This window comes from Dicentrarchus labrax, unplaced genomic scaffold, assembly GCF_905237075.1.
Source record: "Dicentrarchus labrax unplaced genomic scaffold, dlabrax2021, whole genome shotgun sequence".
Classification (NCBI taxonomy): domain Eukaryota; kingdom Metazoa; phylum Chordata; class Actinopteri; family Moronidae; genus Dicentrarchus; species Dicentrarchus labrax.
Window position 1 is genome coordinate 24,591,662 of NW_026136701.1, and position 18,171 is coordinate 24,609,832.

Here is an 18,171-nt window from a genome sequence, read left to right on the forward strand (position 1 = left end):
ATTAATCTTAATCAAAATAAAATCAAACAACAATCTGACTTTTGAGTGTTCAATAATAATAAAAACAACAAATAAAAAATGATATAAAAACAGTTTATGAAAGAAGTTAATATTAAATGATTAAATAAATATTAAATGATTAAAGAAATATTGATGTAAACTTCCGTATTTCAGATGTTTTATATATAAATTATCTATCGATCTGATTGGAGGAGGGTTTTATTTTGAATTTTCTCCTCCAATCGCTGACGAGTTCCAACGCGCGCGCTTTTCTGTGTGGCCCAATGAGCGCTGCCGTCGCTCCGGCAGTCCCTTTATAAAGCCGCCGCCGGCAGTCAGACGGTATTCTTCTCTCTCTGTGAGCTCAGAGCGGATCGATAAGCAACAATGGCCAGAACGAAGCAGACCGCCCGTAAGTCCACCGGAGGAAAAGCTCCCAGGAAGCAGCTGGCGACCAAGGCTGCCCGTAAGAGCGCCCCCGCCACCGGCGGAGTGAAGAAGCCCCACCGCTACAGGCCAGGTACCGTGGCTCTGAGGGAGATCCGCCGCTACCAGAAGTCCACCGAGCTGCTGATCCGCAAGCTGCCCTTCCAGCGCCTGGTGAGGGGAGATCGCTCAGGACTTCAAGACCGACCTGCGCTTCCAGAGCTCCGCCGTCATGGCTCTGCAGGAGGCCAGCGAGGCTTACCTGGTGGGCCTGTTCGAGGACACCAACCTGTGCGCCATCCACGCCAAGAGGGTGACCATCATGCCCAAAGACATCCAGCTGGCCCGCCGTATCCGCGGAGAGAGGGCTTAAACTGACCCCAGACCTGTTGGACCAACACACAACGGCTCTTTTCAGAGCCACATAAACTCCCTGAGAGCAGCAGTCCTCAAACACATCTTTATTATTACAATATTAACATTATTATATAGTATAAAGTCTAATATCTCTAATGTACAGTCTGAGGGTAAAGAGGTTGTTTACTGTCACATTCTGCAGATTAAATAAACTCATCTGGTTGCAGTAGCAGTTTTATTGACCAACATGAGTAAATACAAGTTACATTAGTTATTACTTTAAACATTATTGTAACTGAGGAATGTGTAAAGTCTTTATTCAGTATTGCATGAACAGAAACAGCTGAGCACAAAGCGGTAAACGTTTATAAAACTGAACAATAACCAACAAGTACAGAAGCAGAACGGCCATGGGTTATTTTTATTTTAATGCTCTGTTATCTCGTGATAGCGACTTATTTAGTTATCTACATGACCAAGATTGTCCTTGTGATAATTAATGTTTGTCTTTACTTATTTCATTATCTCGAGAAAACAAAATAAGTTATTAGTGGAAATCTTAGTGACAAGTTCCTCACTTTTATTTATTTATATTGTTTCCTTTGTTGGTGTTGGAAGCTCACTACATTTCCCAGACGTCACTTCAATCAACTTCTCCAAAAGTGTTTTTCAGGCAATTCAACTTTACATCATGTGGTTCAGTGTGATGAAGCAGAGAGCAGGAAACTATCTGTTCACTTTCTCCAGAGCTTTCAACCCCATCAGGTGTGGTTCATATACGTCCCCTTTTACTAATAATAATAAATTTAATTTATAGAATGTTTTTCAAGAAATTCAAAGACGCCATACTTTAAAGTTCTGGAAAAGCCAGCAAGTGGACTTTGTTTCATTATTAACTCTTCCCACAGTCAATAATTCACTTATGTGTGTGAACATGTTGTCCAACTGTAAACAGGTGTATGATGACACATTGCAGGGACTCCTATAAACCATTAAGAGGCTATTAAGGCCTTGACTGACAGGTTTCTGTCCTTTACCCAAATCTAGCTTCCAGCTACAGTCGACAGCAGAAAGCTGCTGAATTGAGCCAAAAATGTCAGTTTCCATCACATTGATCTCATCTCAGGGTAATCAATAAGGTATATATATTAGTTTACAGCAGATCAAGATGTCACATATCAGCCTATTATCAGGCTGTATGCAGTAACATCTTACTAACAGACTGATAAAGATTAATGTAATATATTATAGAGGATGTAGTGATACTTTATTTAGGAAAGGTTCCCTCCCCAACCTGAGTTTAATTCAGGTTATATAAATATATAAATGTTGTATTTATGATGGTAAAGTGTGAATAAAGGAAGTTTCTCTTCAGTGGAGGTTGTGTGGCTCTTAAAAGAGCCGTTGGGTCGGTTGAGTCGCTTCTTTACTTCTTGGCGGCCTTCTCGGTCTTCTTGGGCAGCAGGACCGCCTGGATGTTGGGCAGCACGCCGCCCTGAGCGATGGTCACTCCGCCCAGCAGCTTGTTGAGCTCCTCGTCGTTGCGGACGGCCAGCTGCAGGTGCCGGGGGATGATCCGGGTCTTCTTGTTGTCGCGGGCGGCGTTTCCAGCCAGCTCCAGGATCTCAGCGGTCAGATACTCCAGCACCGCCGCCAGATACACCGGAGCTCCGGCGCCGACGCGCTCCCCGTAGTTGCCCTTCCTGAGCAGCCTGTGCACTCGGCCCACCGGGAACTGGAGTCCGGCCCTGGAGGAACGAGTCTTGGCCTTTGCTCTGACCTTACCGGCTCCCTTACCGCGACCAGACATCTTTATTGTTCGGTTTATTCGACTGAATGTAACTTAACGGCGGCGGAACGTGTTTATATAGCGGAGAGCTGCTCGTTCATTGGATGAGCTGAGCGTAAGTTCCATCGTCCAATCAGAACAGAGGACGCCGAGTTCCCGCGTTAACGACAAGGCTTCCGCTTTCACTTGTGCGGGAGTTTCAAAATAAAATCAGAACTTGATTTAAGGTTAAACGCACCAGTGACCAACAAAATAAAACAAAGTACAAGTAACCTCAAAACTTGATATTTTTATTTATTTTCCAATTTTATATTTTTTATTGATAGTATTTCAATGTTTACACTTTCTCATTATTACACTTTCATATATATTTTTTGTAAATACACGAACCTGAACTGAAAAGTACAAAGAAAAATAAAGCACAAAAAACAAACTATGCCAATAAAGGAGAAGAAAAAGAAACAACACATTAATCAATTTTCTCTGGGTGACAATGGGGAAATTATTTAAAACCATTATTTACACACTAAAAGAACAACAAAAACAACAACAATACAGTTTTTTTCTTTTTAAACAAATACATTATATTGAATTATATCCTACTTAAGTCATGTTTACAGGTAACTAAGGTATAGTACGTCAAACCAGTATAATATTAATATTAACCCTTTACAACCTTATATATGTCCCACCAAAAGGAATTAACCACATTGTAAAGTCCCAAAAAATGTGATAATGATTGAAACTCACAGAAATGTCTCCAGCAGGTTCGGTCCTCTGACAATTGTTTTTTCTTCTACACAAACATTTGTACTTATCTATAAAATACTTTGGTTCCAGTTGGAAGTTTAAGGTTCAACGATCTTGTTTCTGCTGTCTAGAGATATTTGAGGTAAATAGTTCTCATCAAATCAGTGAATGATTTAAGTTTTATTGATCGGTGTCGATGCAATTCTTCACACAAAAGTATCCATATGAACCTTCAACCCAAACACACCGTGGTCGAAACCAACGTCAGTAGCTGGTAGAACAAAGTGAGATTGGAAGAGAAACAACAACAAATACATCAATACAAATATTCAACAAACATTTAGAGCAAACAGAAGTTTATATTTTCATACAGAGAAATGTCAGATATCATCATGAGCAGTGATAGCCTCCATGGTTAAACAGACACAGGAAGGAGCTCCAACTAAAGAAACTCAAACATTTACAGGACAAATAATGAGAAGATGTCAAAGTACCGCCCACAATGTTTGATTGACAGGTGATCAATCAGCTTTCCACAACAAAAACATGATGTTTATGGATTAAATTTAGATGACTTCTGTCTACTTTGGTTTACAGAACTCAGCAGTATCTCCATAATCTGAAAACCAAAGTCCAGCATAGAGAGGCTGAGTGAATGTGGTCTGGACTCTGTGGAGGAGAGTCATGGTTTCAGAGATGCTGTAGAAGGACAGAATACCTGCACTGTGATCCAGATACACTCCAACTCTGGAGGACAGAGGACCTGAGACTGGAGTTGTGATATTGTTGTACCAAAACGTATAACTGTTGTTGTCACAACTTAAAGCCCAAGATTTGTCATTGTATCCAAACCCACATTCATTTAACAATCCTGCTCTGTTGATATTCTTGTACACAACTGCTACACAAACTCCTCTCCCTCTCCACTCCACCTCCCAGTAACAGCGTCCAGTCAGACTCTCTCTGCTCAGGACCTGACAGTATGTAGTGAATCTGTCTGGGTGACTAGAATAAGACTGATGTTGACTCATTACTGTTGCTTTTCTGTTCCCCTCAGATAATAACAGTTGTGTGTTTGCTGTGTTTGGATCCAGTGTGATTTCACGTGAATATCTTAAGAATCCAGCTCTGATCTTGGGCTCTGGTTGTGGCAGTAAAACATCCACTTCAGTCACTGTCAGTGAGACGTTTGTCCATTTCTCTCTCAGAACGTCCTGTAGTTTATCTCTGAGCTCTGAAACAGCCGCTGTCACATCCTCAAAGTACCTCAGAGGACGGATATTGATGCTGGATGTAGATTCACTGAGTGCTGACAGTGAGGGGTAGTTGTGTAGAAACTGGGTGTGGTCCTCTGTGTGTGACAGCTTCTTCATCTCAGCGTCTTTCCTCTTCAGCTCAGTGATCTCCTGCTCCAGCTTCTCCTGAAGCTCTTTGACTCGACTCACTTCAGTTTCCTGCTGGGATCTGACCTGCTGCTTCACATCAGAGCTTCTTTTCTGGATGAGACGGATCAGCTGAGTGAAGATCTTCTCACTGTCCTCCACTGCTTTATCAGCAGAGCGATTGATAGCCTCCACCTCCTGTTGAAGCTCCTTCACATCTTTCTCTCTGTCCTGGATTCTCTGTTGGATGTTTTGTCGACTCACCTCGAGCTCTCTCTGCCTCTCAGTCCTTTCAGCTGCAGCTGAGACTGTGTCGTGGCCTTTATGTTCCTCCATAGAGCAGAGATAACAGATACACTGCTGATCAGTACGGCAGAACATCTTCATCACCTCATCATGACGAGAACAGATGTTCTCCTGGAGCTTCTTGGAGGGGTCCACCAGCTTGTGCTTTTCATAGGCAGGTGATTCAAAGTGAGGCTGGAGGTGTTTCTCACAGAATGAGATCAGACAGACCAGACAGGACTTGAAGGCTTTCAGTTTTCTCCCAGTGCAGACATCACAGGACACATCTTCAGGTCCAGCATAGCAGTGATCAGCAGGAGCAGCTTGGAGTCCAGTCTTCTTCAGTTCCTCCACTAAAGCTGCAAACATGATGTTTTTCACCAGGACAGGCCTCGGTGTGAAGGTCTGCCTACACTGAGGGCAGCTGTGGATTTGCTTCTCATCTTCTCCATCCCAGAAGCTTTTAATACAGTTCATGCAGTAGCTGTGTCCACAGGGAATAGCCACCGGATCCTTCAGTAGATCCAGACAGATCGAACAAGAGAAGGTTTCTCGGTCCAGCTGAACTCCTTTCTGCGCCATTTCACCTCTCGGTCACAATGACTGTCTGAGTTTCACTTCCTTATAAATGAAACTAGTTTGATCTCTGATCAGCAGGTGGTTCTGTAGCGAATGGGGCCTGTCGGCTCTTTCACGTCTCCACATGTTGGTTACACCCATCGTTCAAACTGTAGATCTAAAGGGGAGGGAACAAGGAAATATGTGGACAGAGTGAAGCTCGCTGTGTTTGAGAGCAGGAAGAAGAGGGAGGAGTTATCAAACTGTGATTCAGTCCAGGAAGAGGAGCCACTGTGTTGATTTGTCTGTTTTAAATCAACTTTGAGCTTTCACATGAGAATATTACAAGAGTTTCACAATAAAGTGCATCCAGTGCTCATGAACCAGAGTACAAAGGAGTTGGAGGTCTTAAAAATATGTTTTCTTCCCCATTTATTTTACAGATTTTAAAAACATTGATAACTCAATAAATTACATAAACAGTCTGAATTTCCATGCTTATTTATACAGAAAGTCATTTTTCCCAACATTAAAAGAATTTAAAATTAATTTGCAAATCTATAATTTCTTTTGTGGATATCAACTGATTAATTTAAACTTAAATTCCAGTTTAATATTATCAATACATTTCTATTGTGAAATTTTAACAGTAACAAAATTTGTATTCTATATATTTACATGGATTGTTTAATAGACAGATATATATTGACAGTTTTCAAACAAATCAAACATTTAAGACAAGAATTTTTAACTGTCAGTTTTAATCACTAAAAGCAATAATTATATCTCACTTTAATCAGCAATGTTCAAAGTTGCTATTGATTTTATTAGTTTAATATAAATATAGCAACTATTTTTACAGTATGTGTGTAATCAGATATTTAATATAATATAAAAAAATCCTGGAGAAACTGATAATATAGTTAATAACCTTCAGTATAAAGATAAATATAATATATAACTGACTGTCGCCACCTTGTGGTGAAAATAAATACTGTACCTTCAGTTTCAGATCAATACCCATTGACAGCATTAATCTATAATTATAGGCAGTTAAATGAAATCGATCCTTTATAAGTGTTTGTATTACTACAATCTTTTATAACATTATGAAACGCCCAGAATAAAAACGATGGGACTATTTTACCGCACAGAGAATTAATGATCAACTGTTCAATAGATTAAAATATTTTCATTATATAATGATCACATTAATATAAATGAAACCAGCTCCACAGCTTTGTGTAAACATTGATCTTCCAGGACTTTGAGCTCTTGAGTTGAAGCGGTGTGTGGCTCTTAAAAGAGCCGTTGTGTTGCTGTTAACAGCGGAGGGTTTTTACTTGGAGCTGGTGTACTTGGTCACGGCCTTGGTGCCCTCGGACACGGCGTGCTTGGCCAGCTCCCCGGGCAGCAGCAGGCGGACGGCGGTCTGGATCTCCCTGGAGGTGATGGTGGAGCGCTTGTTGTAGTGAGCCAGACGGGAGGACTCACCGGCGATGCGCTCGAAGATGTCGCTCACGAACGAGTTCATGATGCCCATGGCCTTGGAGGAGATCCCGGTGTCGGGGTGGACCTGCTTCAGGACCTTGTACACGTAGATGGCGTAGCTCTCCTTCCTGCTCCTCCTTCTCTTCTTGCCGCTCTTGGTGACCTTAGACACGGCTTTCTTTGAGCCTTTCTTCGGGGCCTTGGCGGGTTCAGGCATGTTCTCGCTCAGTCAGACTTCCTCAAACGGATAAACTCACAGCGAGTGAACTCCCTCTTTATATGCGCTCGATGCAAATGTGACTTTTTTTTTTTTGTGACTTTTCACTACTTTCAAAGTTTTTCATACACGCTAGCTTCATTAGCATTAGCAGTTAGCTATGGCTTCTCCCTCTTCCTCTCCTCTGTCCTGCTCAGTGTGTCAGATGTTCAGTTATTCCTCTGCCTCCTTTAATGACGATGGTACCTGTATTAAATGTAGTTTATTTACTGCGCTGGAGGCTCAGTGAGTTAGAGGAACGGCACCGCACCACGGAGATATCTTTAGCCGCTATAGTTAGCCAGCCCCCAGCAGCCGGTGCAGTCGGACCGAAGGTAGCTTCTGTTAGCTCTGTAGTTCCCCCGGTTGTTCCCCCGGTAGTTCCCGAGCAGCCGGGAAGACAGGGAGGCTGGGTGACTGAGCGAAGGAAGACTAGAACGGCGAAGCCCACAGGTCACCACCAACCGCTTCACGTTTCTAATACATTGTCCACCAGCGATACACCCGCTGAGGAACCAACTCTGGTTATTGGCAGCTCCATAGTCAGAAACGTGAAGTTAGTGAAGCCAGCGGCCATAGTTAAATGTATCCCTGGGGCCAGAGCGGGCGACATTGAATCAAATTTAAAACTGCTTAAAGGTAAACGTAAATACAGTAAGATTGTTATCCACGTCGGCGGTAACGACACCCGTTTACACCAATCGGAGGTCACTAAGATTAATGTGGAGTCGGTGTGTAACTATGCTAAGACAATGTCGGACTCCGTAGTTTTCTCTGGACCCCTCCCCAATGTGACCAGTGATGACATGTATAGCCGCATGTCGTCATTCCACCGCTGGCTGTCGAGGTGGTGTCCAGCAAACGATGTGGGCTTGATTGATAACTGGAAGCCTTTTTGGGGAAAACCTGGTCTGGTTAGGAGAGACGGCATCTTATCTAGGAATATGGCAAAGTTTATCTCTAAAACCTGACAGTCCAGAGTTAGGACCAGGAAGCAGAGCTGCTGTCTTACACACTTCTCTGCGCTTTCTTTAGAACAGTCACCCACCCAAAACCCCATAGAGACTGTGTCTGTCCCCCGACCACCTAAACTATTTAATGAAATAAAAACAAGAGGAGTTCAACATAAAAATCTAATAAAAATTAAAACCAACTCCTCAGTAGCACAAAATAAGAGAATGAAATGTGGGCTGTTAAATATCAGGTCTCTGTCCTCTAAAGCTGTTCTAGTGAATGAATTAATATCAGATTATGATATTGATTTACTTTGTCTTACTGAGACCTGGTTGTCCCACGAGGAGTATGTTAGCCTAAATGAATCCACCCCCCCCAGTCATATTAATACTCACATTCCTCGAGGCACTGGCCGAGGAGGTGGAGTAGCAGCTATATATGATTCGAGCGTTTTAATGGACCCTAAACCTAAACTAAATTATAATTCATTTGAAAGCCTTGTTCTTAGTCTTTCTCACCCAAACTGGAAAACACTGCAGCCAGTTCTATTTGTTATAGTGTACCGCGCTCCTGGACCGTACTCTGATTTTATATCTGAATTTTCAGAGTTTTTATCAAGTTTAGTCCTTAAATCAGATAAAGTAATTATTGTAGGTGATTTTAATATTCATGTGGATGTTGACAATGACAGCCTTAGTAATGCATTTATATCATTAATAGACTCAATTGGCTTCTGTCAGAGTGTAAATAAACCAACTCATTGTTTTAATCACACTCTTGACCTTGTTTTATCATATGGCATTGATATTGAACATTTAATAGTCTTCCCACATAATCCTTTCCTATCTGACCATTATTTAATAACTTTTGAATTCATACTATTAGATTATAAGCCATTAGGCAAAACTTCCTACAGCAGATGTCTATCTGACAGTGCTGTAGCTAAATTTAAGGAGGAGATTCCTTCAGTGTTTAATTCAATGCCATGTCTGAATTTAACAGAATCCTATAACGACTTTAGTCCCTCCGAAATTGATAATCTTGTCGATAGTGCTACAGGCTCACTACGATCAACATCAGACTCTATCGCTCCTATAAATAGGAAATTATTAAAACATAGGAGACTAGCACCTTGGTATAACCACCAAACCCGCCAGTTAAAACAAATAGCTAGGAAATCTGAAAGGAAATGGCGCTCTTCCAAATTATCAGAATATCGCTCAAATTGGCAAGATAATCTTAAAACCTATACAAAGGCCCTCCGTAATGCCAGAGGAGCCTATTACTCAGCACTAATAGAAGAAAATAAGAGTAACCCTAGGTTCCTCTTCAGCACTGTAGCCAGGCTGACAGAGAGGAGCGCTCGGAGAGCGGGCGTACATTTTCCTGCTTTGCTGTCGTTGCCATGGAAACGAGCTGCGACAGAGCCCTCGCCGCCGTCACCAGAGGCGGGGAAACCCCAGTAGTGACCCATGGGGGGCTGCTGACGAAAGGGCTGAGAAGGAATCCCCGAGAGCTGCGCTGCAGCAGGGGATTGACCTGAAGCTACATTAGACGCATTAACAGCAGGGACTGTACATCGCCGTTTAGTGGGAGAAGGTCCACGAACGGGATGTCGTGACATGCCAGCGTTCCCGCTCTCTGATGAGAGGAGGGAGCCGCAGTTTACAGGCGGTAGTGTGTGTATATTGTCCACACGAAGCGCACGTGGGCGACGGTTATCGAAGCGCTGCTGGCGCGCAGGCTGCTGGCGCGCAGGCTGCTGACCCCAGTTGACATGGCGCCGGATGGACTCGGCTTTCATGGAGTCCACCATGTCCCGGAAACGAGGTCCGAACAGCCCATCCGCGTGGATCGGAGCCTCGAGGAGCTCCCGTCTCAACGCCTCGGGGATGTGGGTCTGGTCCAGCCACAGGCGGCGGTGCTGCAGCGTCGCCCAGGCGGCCTGCTGACCCAAGCAGGCGGCGGAGCAAGCACAGAGTGTGAGGGCGGCACTGGCTGCGTTGCTCAGCTCCGTGGCCAGTGCGGGGGGGCATCTCAGGCTCTGCTGCAATCTTCAGGGCGCTGGAGACCAGCAGGGCAACGTTGTTTGTCGCAGCATAGGCTTGGGCGGCAGCCTGAATGAATCCGGTCAGCCAGCCGCACGATGTACTGGTCCTTCGGTGAGGTCAGTAGGGGCCGCCTTCCGGCCGCCGTATTGACCCCAAAAAATGTGGTGAGGTTTCCCTCCAGCTGAGGTACAGCAGGGAAGCCTTGGTCGCTGAACCCAGCAACCTTGGTGATGGGCACATATGTGGAGATAGGCGCCTTCAGACTCTTCGGGTCTGCCGCTGCGCCCTCCCGATACTTCAGGATGGGCAGGAAGTGGGGCCCCACAGTGTCTCGCCTGCTCAGCTGAGGGACGGGGAAAACACCGCACATCTCATCTGACGGGGCGGTTTCCTGTGCCGGCGGGACCGGCAGGCCCCGGCGAGCTGCTGCATCTTTTATGATGTCTGGTAGCTCCTTCACCAGTCCGCCTATCGAAGGCAGGACGGTGGCCAGAGCAGCAGGGATCCCGGACTCCCCCGGGATGACACATCCACCCTCGGCGTGCTCCAGCTCTCCCGCCTGGGAGAGGGGAGGGACAGGGAACCCAGGATGGGAGCACTCAGTCCGAGTCCGAGACGTCAGGCGGGACCAGGATCTCCAGCGCCTCGTCCACGGAGTAGGTCTCTCGCAGAGGCCAGACGTCATCCCCTTCCACAGAGAAGAGGTCAACCCGCCGCTGCTTTTCTTCGAGAGGAAGGAGCGCGCAGTAATGGCAGGAGGATCTTGAGATCAAGGCCAAGCCGGCGTGCTGAGCTCCCAGGCAGGTCTCGCAGCGAGTGTGGAGGTCGGATCTGGAGACGCGGCCGTCCGGGCAGGAGGGACACGGCCTGTCGCCCGCCGAGGAGGTTGCCATCTCCGCCGACATGGTGGTAGTTTTGCTTCACTTGTTTTCTTAAGGCGAATCTCAATACTTGCAGCTTGGTGGCTGAAAGAAATGGGGAGCTGATTGTATGTTAACACGGATATTTATACACCGTGTAGGTCCCCCCCGTGGGTGGGCGTGGACTATTTTTTCTCAGTACTGCGCAGGTGTGCGAGGGATAAACCCAATAGCGATAGCTCTTAGAGGGCGTAGTCTATACGAAATAGAACGAGTCTTGGCCTTTGCTCTGACTTTACCGGCTCCCTTACCGCGACCAGACATCTTTATTGTTCGGTTTATTCGACTGAATGTAACTCAACGGCGGCGGAACGTGTTTATATAGCGGAGAGCTGCTCGTTCATTGGATGAGCTGAGCGTAAGTTCCATCGTCCAATCAGAACAGAGGACGCCGAGTTCCCGCGTTAACGACAAGGCTTCCGCTTTCACTTGTGCGTGAGTTTCAAAATAAAATCTGAACTTGATTTAAGCTTAAAAGCACCAGTGACCAAAAAAATAAAACAAAGTACAAGTAACCTATTCAAAACTTGATATTTTTATTTATTTTCCATTTTATATTTTTTATTGATAGTATTTCAATTTTTACACTTTCTCATTATTACACTTTCATATATTTTGGAAGATACCCACATAAAAAAAAAAAAAAAAAAAAAAAAAAAAAAAAAAAAAAAAAAAAAAAAAAAAAAGTTTAATTTTTTTTTTTTTTAAGGGGAAAAAATTAAATTTAAAGAACAACAAAAACAACAACAAAGAAATTATAAAATCAACAAGCAGGGTTCAATGGCACTAACAGTTATAACCCAATATGACTGATGGTCAGTTTTTCCATTACATAAATACATTTCAATACAGTTTTTTTTTCTTTTTAAACAAATACATTATATTGAATTATATCTTACTTAAGTCATGTTTACAGGTAACTAAGGTATAGTACGTCAAACCAGTATAATATTAATATTAACCCTTTACAACCTTATATATGTCCCACCAAAAGGAATTAACTACATTGTAAAGTCCCAAAAAATGTGATAATGATTGAAACTCACAGAAATGTCTCCAGCAGGTTCGGTCCTCTGACAATTGTTTTTTCTTTTCCACAAACATTTGTACTTACAGAACAAAGTGAGATTGGAAGATAAACAACAACAAATACATCAATACAAATATTCAACAAACATTTAGAGCAAACTGAAGTTTATATTTTCATACAGAGAAATGTCAAATATCATCATGAGCAGTGATAGCCTCCATGGTTAAACAGACACAGGAAGGAGCTCCAACTAAAGAAACTCAAACATTTACAGAACAAATAATGAGAAGATGTCAAAGTACCGCCCACAATGTTTGATTGACGGGTGATCAATCAGCTTTCCACAACAAAAACATGATGTTTATGGATTAAACTTAGATGACTTCTGATTATCTGAGTTTACAGAACTCAGCTTCGCCTACAAAATCTGAAAACCAAAGTCCAGAATAAAACCCAAGTCCAGCATAGAGAGGCTGAGTGAATGTGGTCTGGACTCTGTGGAGGAGAGTCATGGTTTCAGAGACGCTGTAGAAGGACAGAATACCTGCACTGTGATCCAGATACACTCCAACTCTGGAGGACAGAGGACCTGAGACAGGAGTTTGGACATTGTTGTACCAAAACGTATAACTGTTGTTGTTACAACTTAACATCCAAGATTTGTCATTGTATCCAAAAACACATTCATTTGACCATCCTCCTCTGGAGATATTCTTGTACACAACTGCTACACAAACTCCTCTCCCTCTCCACTCCACCTCCCAGTAACAGCTTCCAGTCAGACTCTCGCTACTCAGGACCTGCTCCCATCCAGTGAATCTGTCTGGGTGACTAGAATAAGACTGTTGTTGATTCATTAATGTTGCTTTTCTGTTCCCCTCAGACAATACCAGCCGTGTGTTTGCTGCGTTTGGATCCAATGTGATTTCATGTGAATATTTTAAGAATTCAGCTCTGGTCTTGGGCTCTGGTTGTGGCAGTAAAACATCCACTTCAGTCACTGTCAGTGAGACGTTTGTCCATTTCTCTCTCAGAACGTCCTGTAGTTTATCTCTGAGCTCTGAAACAGCCGCTGTCACATCCTCAAAGTACCTCAGAGGACGGATATTGATGCTGGATGTAGATTCACTGAGTGCTGACAGTGAGGGGTAGTTGTGTAGAAACTGGTTGTGGTCCTCTGTGTGTGACAGCTTCTTCATCTCAGCATCTTTCCTCTTCAGCTCAGTGATCTCCTGCTCCATCTTCTCCTGAAGCTCTTTGACTCGACTCACTTCAGTTTCCTGCTGGGATCTGACCTGCTGCTTCACATCAGAGCTTCTTTTCTGGATGAGAAGGATCAGCTCAGTGAAGATCTTCTCACTGTCCTCCACTGCTTCATCAGCAGAGCGATTGATAGCCTCCACCTGCTGTTGAAGCTCCTTCACATCTTTCTCTCTGTCCTGGATTCTCTGCTGGATGTTTTGTCGACTCACCTCGAGCTCTCTCTGCCTCTCAGTCCTTTCTGCTGCAGCTGAGACTGTGTCGTGGCCTTTATGTTCCTCCACAGAGCAGAGATAACAGATACACTGCTGATCAGTACGGCAGAACATCTTCATCGCCTCATCATGACGAGAGCAGATGTTCTCCTGGAGCTTCTTGGAGGGGTCCACCAGCTTGTGTTTCTTTAATGGAGCTGCATCAAAGTGAGGTTGAAGGTGTTTCTCACAGTAAGAAACCAAACAGACCAGACAGGACTTGAAGGCTTTCAGTTTTCTCCCAGTGCAGACATCACAGGACACATCTTCAGGTCCAGCATAGCAGAGATCAGCAGGAGCAGCTTGGAGTCCAGTCTTCTTCAGTTCTTCCACTAAAACTGCTAACATGGTGTTTTTCACCAGGACAGGCCTCGGTGTGAAGGTCTGCCTACACTGAGGGCAGCTGTGGATTTCCTTCTCATCTTCTCCATCCCAGAAGCTTTTAATACAGTTCATGCAGTAGCTGTGTCCACAGGGAATAGTCACCGGATCCTTCAGTAGATCCAGACAGATCGAACAAGAGAAGGTTTCTCGGTCCAGCTGAACTCCTTGCTGCGCCATTTCACCTCGCAGTCACAACGAGTGTCTGAGTTTCACTTCTTTATAAATGAAACTAGTTTGATCTCTGATCTAAACAGCATGTGTTTCTGCAGCGAATGGGGCCTGTCGGCTCTTTCACGTCACCACATGTTGGTTACACCCATCCTTCAAACTGTAGATCTAAAGGGGAGGGAACAAGGAAATATGTGGACAGAGTGAAGCTCGCTGTGTTTGAGAGCAGGAAGAAGAGGGAGGAGATATCAAACTGTGATTCAGTCCAGGAAGAGGAGCCACTGTGTTGATTTGTCTGTTTTAAATCAACTTTGAGAGTTTCACAATAAAGTGCATCAAGTGTCAAAGTGCATCAGAAAACATGAATAAAGTGCTCATGAACCAGAGTACAAAGGAGTTGGAGGTCTTAAAAATATGTTTTCTTCCCCATTTATTTTACAGATTTTAAAAACACATTGATAACTCATTGAAATTACATAAACGGTCTGAATTTCCATGCTAATTTATAAAGTCAGTCATTTTTCCCTACATTAAAAGAACAATTTAAAATTAATTTGCAAATTTCTTTTGTGGATATCAACTGATTAATTAAAACTTAAATTCCTGTTTAATATTATCAATACATTTCTATTATGTGAAATTTTAACAGTAACGAAATTTGTATTCTATATATTTACATGGATTGTTTAATTGACAGATATCATATATTGACAGTTTTAAAACAAATCAAACATTTAAGAGTACAAGAATTTTTAACTGTCAGTTTTAATCACTAAAAGCAATAATTATCTCACTTTAATCAGCAATGTTCAAAGTTGCTATTGATTTTATTAGTTTAATAGAAATAGCAACTAATTTTACAGTATATGTGTAATCAGATATTTAATATAATAAAAAAATCCTGGAGAAACTGATATAGTTAATAACCTTCAGTATAAAGATAAATATAATATAGAACAGTGACTGTCGCCACCTTGTGGTCAAAATAAATACTGTACCTTCAATTTCAGATCAATACCCATTGGCAGCATTAATCTATAATATAACGCACAGTTAAATGAAATCGATCCTTTATGAGTGTTTGTATTACTACAATCTTTTATAACACTATGAATCACCCAGAATAAAAACGATGGGACTATTTTACCGCACAGAGAATTAATGATCAACTGTTCAATAGATTAAAATATTTTCATTATATAATTATCACATTAATATAAATGAAACCAGCTCCACAGCTTTGTGTAAACATTAATCTTCCAGGACTTTGAGCTCTTGAGTTGAAGCGGTGTGTGGCTCTTAAAAGAGCCGTTGTGTTGCTGTTAACAGCGGAGGGTTTTTACTTGGAGCTGGTGTACTTGGTCACGGCCTTGGTGCCCTCGGACACGGCGTGCTTGGCCAGCTCCCCGGGCAGCAGCAGGCGGACGGCGGTCTGGATCTCCCTGGAGGTGATGGTGGAGCGCTTGTTGTAGTGAGCCAGACGGGAGGACTCACCGGCGATGCGCTCGAAGATGTCGCTCACGAACGAGTTCATGATGCCCATGGCCTTGGAGGAGATCCCGGTGTCGGGGTGGACCTGCTTCAGGACCTTGTACACGTAGATGGCGTAGCTCTCCTTCCTGCTCCTCCTTCTCTTCTTGCCGCTCTTGGTGACCTTAGACACGGCTTTCTTTGAGCCTTTCTTCGGGGCCTTGGCGGGTTCAGGCATGTTCTCTCTCTCAGTCAGACTTCCTCAAACGGATAAACTCACAGCGAGTGAACTCCCTGTTTATATGCGCTCGATGCAAATGTCACTGTGCTGTTGCTCGCACACGATTGGCTGAGCGGTCGCGTTCGAAACTGAGCATGCGCAGATACAAAGTAACCGCCATAAAATTTAAATGTGAAACTCAGAGGAAATGAATAATTACTGATAGTTTTTATAAGAGTTTGTAGTTAAAAACATTTTGTTATTAATGTGTCATGCTGTAATGGTAGTTTGAAGTTTTTTTTTTACTTTTTACCACACAAGAAATAACTTAATTAATTAATTAATTAAGAGTTATTTTGTATGTAAAATTTGAACAATAGAAAGTAACATTAACATCAGCTGGTAAATTTATGTATTAATGAACATATCAATGAAACACTGAGAAATACCTGATTTATTGTAATCTGGGTAAAATAGATCAACCACAGCTAATTCCAGTCTCAATCAGAGACATAGCCAGGTGAGGAAGTTCCTTCAATTACATACACAATGCAGTATAAAGGGGACTTTCTGGACTGAGGTTATTCAATGTGACAGACAGATGAGGAGAGAAAGAAAGAATAACGTCTGGACAAGGACGAGGAATAGTTGGATGGGAGAGGAAGAGGGCCAGGTCAAAGTCTGCCCTCTGCTGGTCCAACCATTGGTTCAACTGTAGTTTAAGTTTTGAGCAACACACCATAACAATCAAGTTTTTGTCATTTTAGAAATATTTAAAAATCCAATTTCAACTTCTGAAGACACATCTTACATGCCTTCATCTCATCAGCTTAATGTCATTGGACCCTGAACTTTTTAAATAGTTTTTGTGGTTCTTTTTGTTGTTTGTTTGTTTGTTTGTTTTTAGGTTGTAGGCTCATAGAGCTCTTAATTAAAACAAACTGCAGTTTTATTATAAAATAAGACTTTAAAGGGTGGCAGAAATATCTACAGATTTGATTACAAAAAAAATAATTACAAACTGATCCTGGACTCTGGGTTTCTTTCCATTTATTCCCATCGTGGTCTCCTCAATGGATCGCTGGACGAGAGCTTTGTTATCTGCAACCTGTAGATTTCACACTCACAGAATAAAACCAGATAATAGATCAAAATAAAATACAAACAGGCTCTTTGAATATTATAACAAAAACTGTCTGCATTGAACTATAAACTGCTGTCCCCATTGGTGAAGACAAGGAGGACAAAATTCACAGACATGAAAATATAAAATGAGGCTTCAACTGTTTGAGTTAGAAAATCAGAAAATCTAAAGTCAGACTGAAATGGATGGTTTAACTAATCATTTAATTTCATACAAAAACTCATTTGGTGCTAAACTAAATCACGACAAAGGTGAAGGAGTTTGGAGAGGAGAGGAGAGAGACAGACAAAACATTAATATTGAAATCAAAGAGGAAATCCAAATACTCTGAAAATCTGCAACAAAGACTGCAGTAACAGAAATTGGGAAGATAAACTGTGTGAAATCAAAGAAGAAGACAAGAAATGGGAAAAAAAAATATATCGATAACATCGTCAAAACCTTTATCCTTTATCCTAACACCTTTCCTCTAAATAACAAAACAATAATCCAGTTTAATAAAACAACTCGAGAGGTCACAAGAAGAGATTTGTTATTTAAAAGTAAAGAATATGGAGGGTTAGGGGCAATAGAGCTTCCGGTCAAGACATCCTCCTCTCAACCACAGTTACCAACCTCGGTGTGAAGACCCACAACTGACCTTTGCAAACACATCAAACATCTGTACAAAACCTGCTTTTTCCATATCAAGAACATTTCCAACCTCCGCCCCTTCCTCAGTTTCTCTGACGCAGAAAAACTAGTCCACGCCTTAATCTCCTCCAGGCTTGACTACAGTAACAGCCTGCTCATCGGTATACCTAATAAACACCTTCAGAAACTTCAATTCATTCAGAACTGTGCTGCCCGTACTCTGATGAAAACCCGCAAATACGACCACACCACCCCCATTCTTCAGAACCTCCACTGGCTCCCCATAACCTCAAGAATCCAATACAAGATCGCCCTCATCACCCACCTTTGCATCTACAGCAACGCCCCGCAATACCTCAAAGACCTCCTTACCCCTCACTCATCCACCC

The 18,171-nt window shown here is 42.7% G+C and overlaps 6 protein-coding genes across 11 annotated transcripts in view; 1 reads left to right on the forward strand and 5 right to left on the reverse strand.

The window, feature by feature from the left end:
- LOC127358415 (histone H2B-like) overlaps positions 1 to 7,283 on the reverse strand; it is a 25,954-nt gene extending 18,671 nt beyond the window's left edge. The window contains exon 1 of the mRNA XM_051391542.1: positions 6,479 to 7,283. Coding sequence (XP_051247502.1) covers positions 6,887 to 7,255 — 369 coding nt within the window. The 5' untranslated portion in view covers positions 7,256 to 7,283 and the 3' untranslated portion in view covers positions 6,479 to 6,886. The remainder of the gene's footprint in view (positions 1 to 6,478) is intronic.
- LOC127358084 (histone H2B-like) overlaps positions 1 to 16,044 on the reverse strand; it is a 34,715-nt gene extending 18,671 nt beyond the window's left edge. The window contains exons 1-2 of one of the 5 annotated variants that reach the window (XM_051391219.1): positions 15,314 to 16,044; positions 6,479 to 6,547 (exon numbers count right to left, since the gene is read on the reverse strand). In XM_051391219.1, the coding sequence (XP_051247179.1) occupies positions 15,655 to 16,023 (369 nt within the window). In that variant the 5' untranslated portion in view covers positions 16,024 to 16,044 and the 3' untranslated portion in view covers positions 6,479 to 6,547; positions 15,314 to 15,654. Of the gene's footprint in view, positions 1 to 5,962; positions 6,548 to 15,242 lie in introns of those variants that run through there. The other 4 variants (XM_051391140.1, XM_051391054.1, XM_051391290.1 and 1 more) reach the window with 4 other exon arrangements.
- Positions 370 to 1,009, forward strand: LOC127357788 (histone H3-like). Its single transcript, XM_051390274.1, is given in 2 exon segments — positions 370 to 606; positions 608 to 1,009. Coding segments are annotated over 2 exon segments (411 nt in total). The 5' UTR covers positions 370 to 387; the 3' UTR covers positions 800 to 1,009.
- Positions 1,899 to 11,496, reverse strand: LOC127357966 (histone H2A-like). Of its 2 annotated transcripts, XM_051390765.1 has the most exons (2): positions 11,454 to 11,496; positions 1,899 to 2,563 (listed from the first exon to the last, which is right to left on the reverse strand). In XM_051390765.1, exons 1-2 carry the CDS (start codon positions 11,481 to 11,483, stop codon positions 2,210 to 2,212), a joined length of 384 nt encoding a protein of 127 aa, XP_051246725.1. In that variant the 5' UTR covers positions 11,484 to 11,496; the 3' UTR covers positions 1,899 to 2,209. The 2 variants fall into 2 exon arrangements, with proteins under 2 accessions (XP_051246725.1, XP_051246636.1); XM_051390676.1 differs by lacking the exon at positions 11,454 to 11,496 and having other exon boundaries at positions 1,899 to 2,634.
- On the reverse strand, positions 3,484 to 14,351 carry LOC127356092 (tripartite motif-containing protein 16-like). Its single transcript, XM_051387582.1, has 2 exons — positions 14,330 to 14,351; positions 3,484 to 5,576 (listed from the first exon to the last, which is right to left on the reverse strand). Exon 2 carries the CDS (start codon positions 5,569 to 5,571, stop codon positions 3,904 to 3,906), a length of 1,668 nt encoding a protein of 555 aa, XP_051243542.1. The 5' UTR covers positions 5,572 to 5,576; positions 14,330 to 14,351; the 3' UTR covers positions 3,484 to 3,903.
- LOC127354907 (E3 ubiquitin/ISG15 ligase TRIM25-like) lies at positions 11,952 to 14,372 on the reverse strand. The gene is made up of 2 exons (XM_051385276.1): positions 13,342 to 14,372; positions 11,952 to 12,838 (listed from the first exon to the last, which is right to left on the reverse strand). The coding sequence occupies exons 1-2, from the start codon at positions 14,322 to 14,324 to the stop codon at positions 12,766 to 12,768; spliced, it is 1,056 nt and encodes a 351-aa protein (XP_051241236.1). The 5' UTR covers positions 14,325 to 14,372; the 3' UTR covers positions 11,952 to 12,765.
- Positions 16,045 to 18,171: the final 2,127 nt, after the last annotated feature.

Bases quoted from the DNA above. Each gene is read 5' to 3' on its own strand.
- LOC127357966 (XM_051390765.1), bottom strand. From the start codon at position 11,483: ATGTCTGGTCGCGGTAAGGGAGCCGGTAAA. The intron at 2,564-11,453 runs GTCAGAGCAAAG...GGAGCCGGTAAG, and splicing joins GCGGTAAGGGAGCCGGTAAA to GTCAGAGCAAAGGCCAAGAC.
- LOC127356092 (XM_051387582.1), bottom strand. From the start codon at position 5,571: ATGGCGCAGAAAGGAGTTCAGCTGGACCGAGAAACCTTCTCTTGTTCG.
- LOC127354907 (XM_051385276.1), bottom strand. From the start codon at position 14,324: ATGGCGCAGCAAGGAGTTCAGCTGGACCGAGAAACCTTCTCTTGTTCG. The intron at 12,839-13,341 runs GTACTTTGAGGA...CTCCTGTCTCAG, and splicing joins ATCAATATCCGTCCTCTGAG to GTCCTCTGTCCTCCAGAGTT.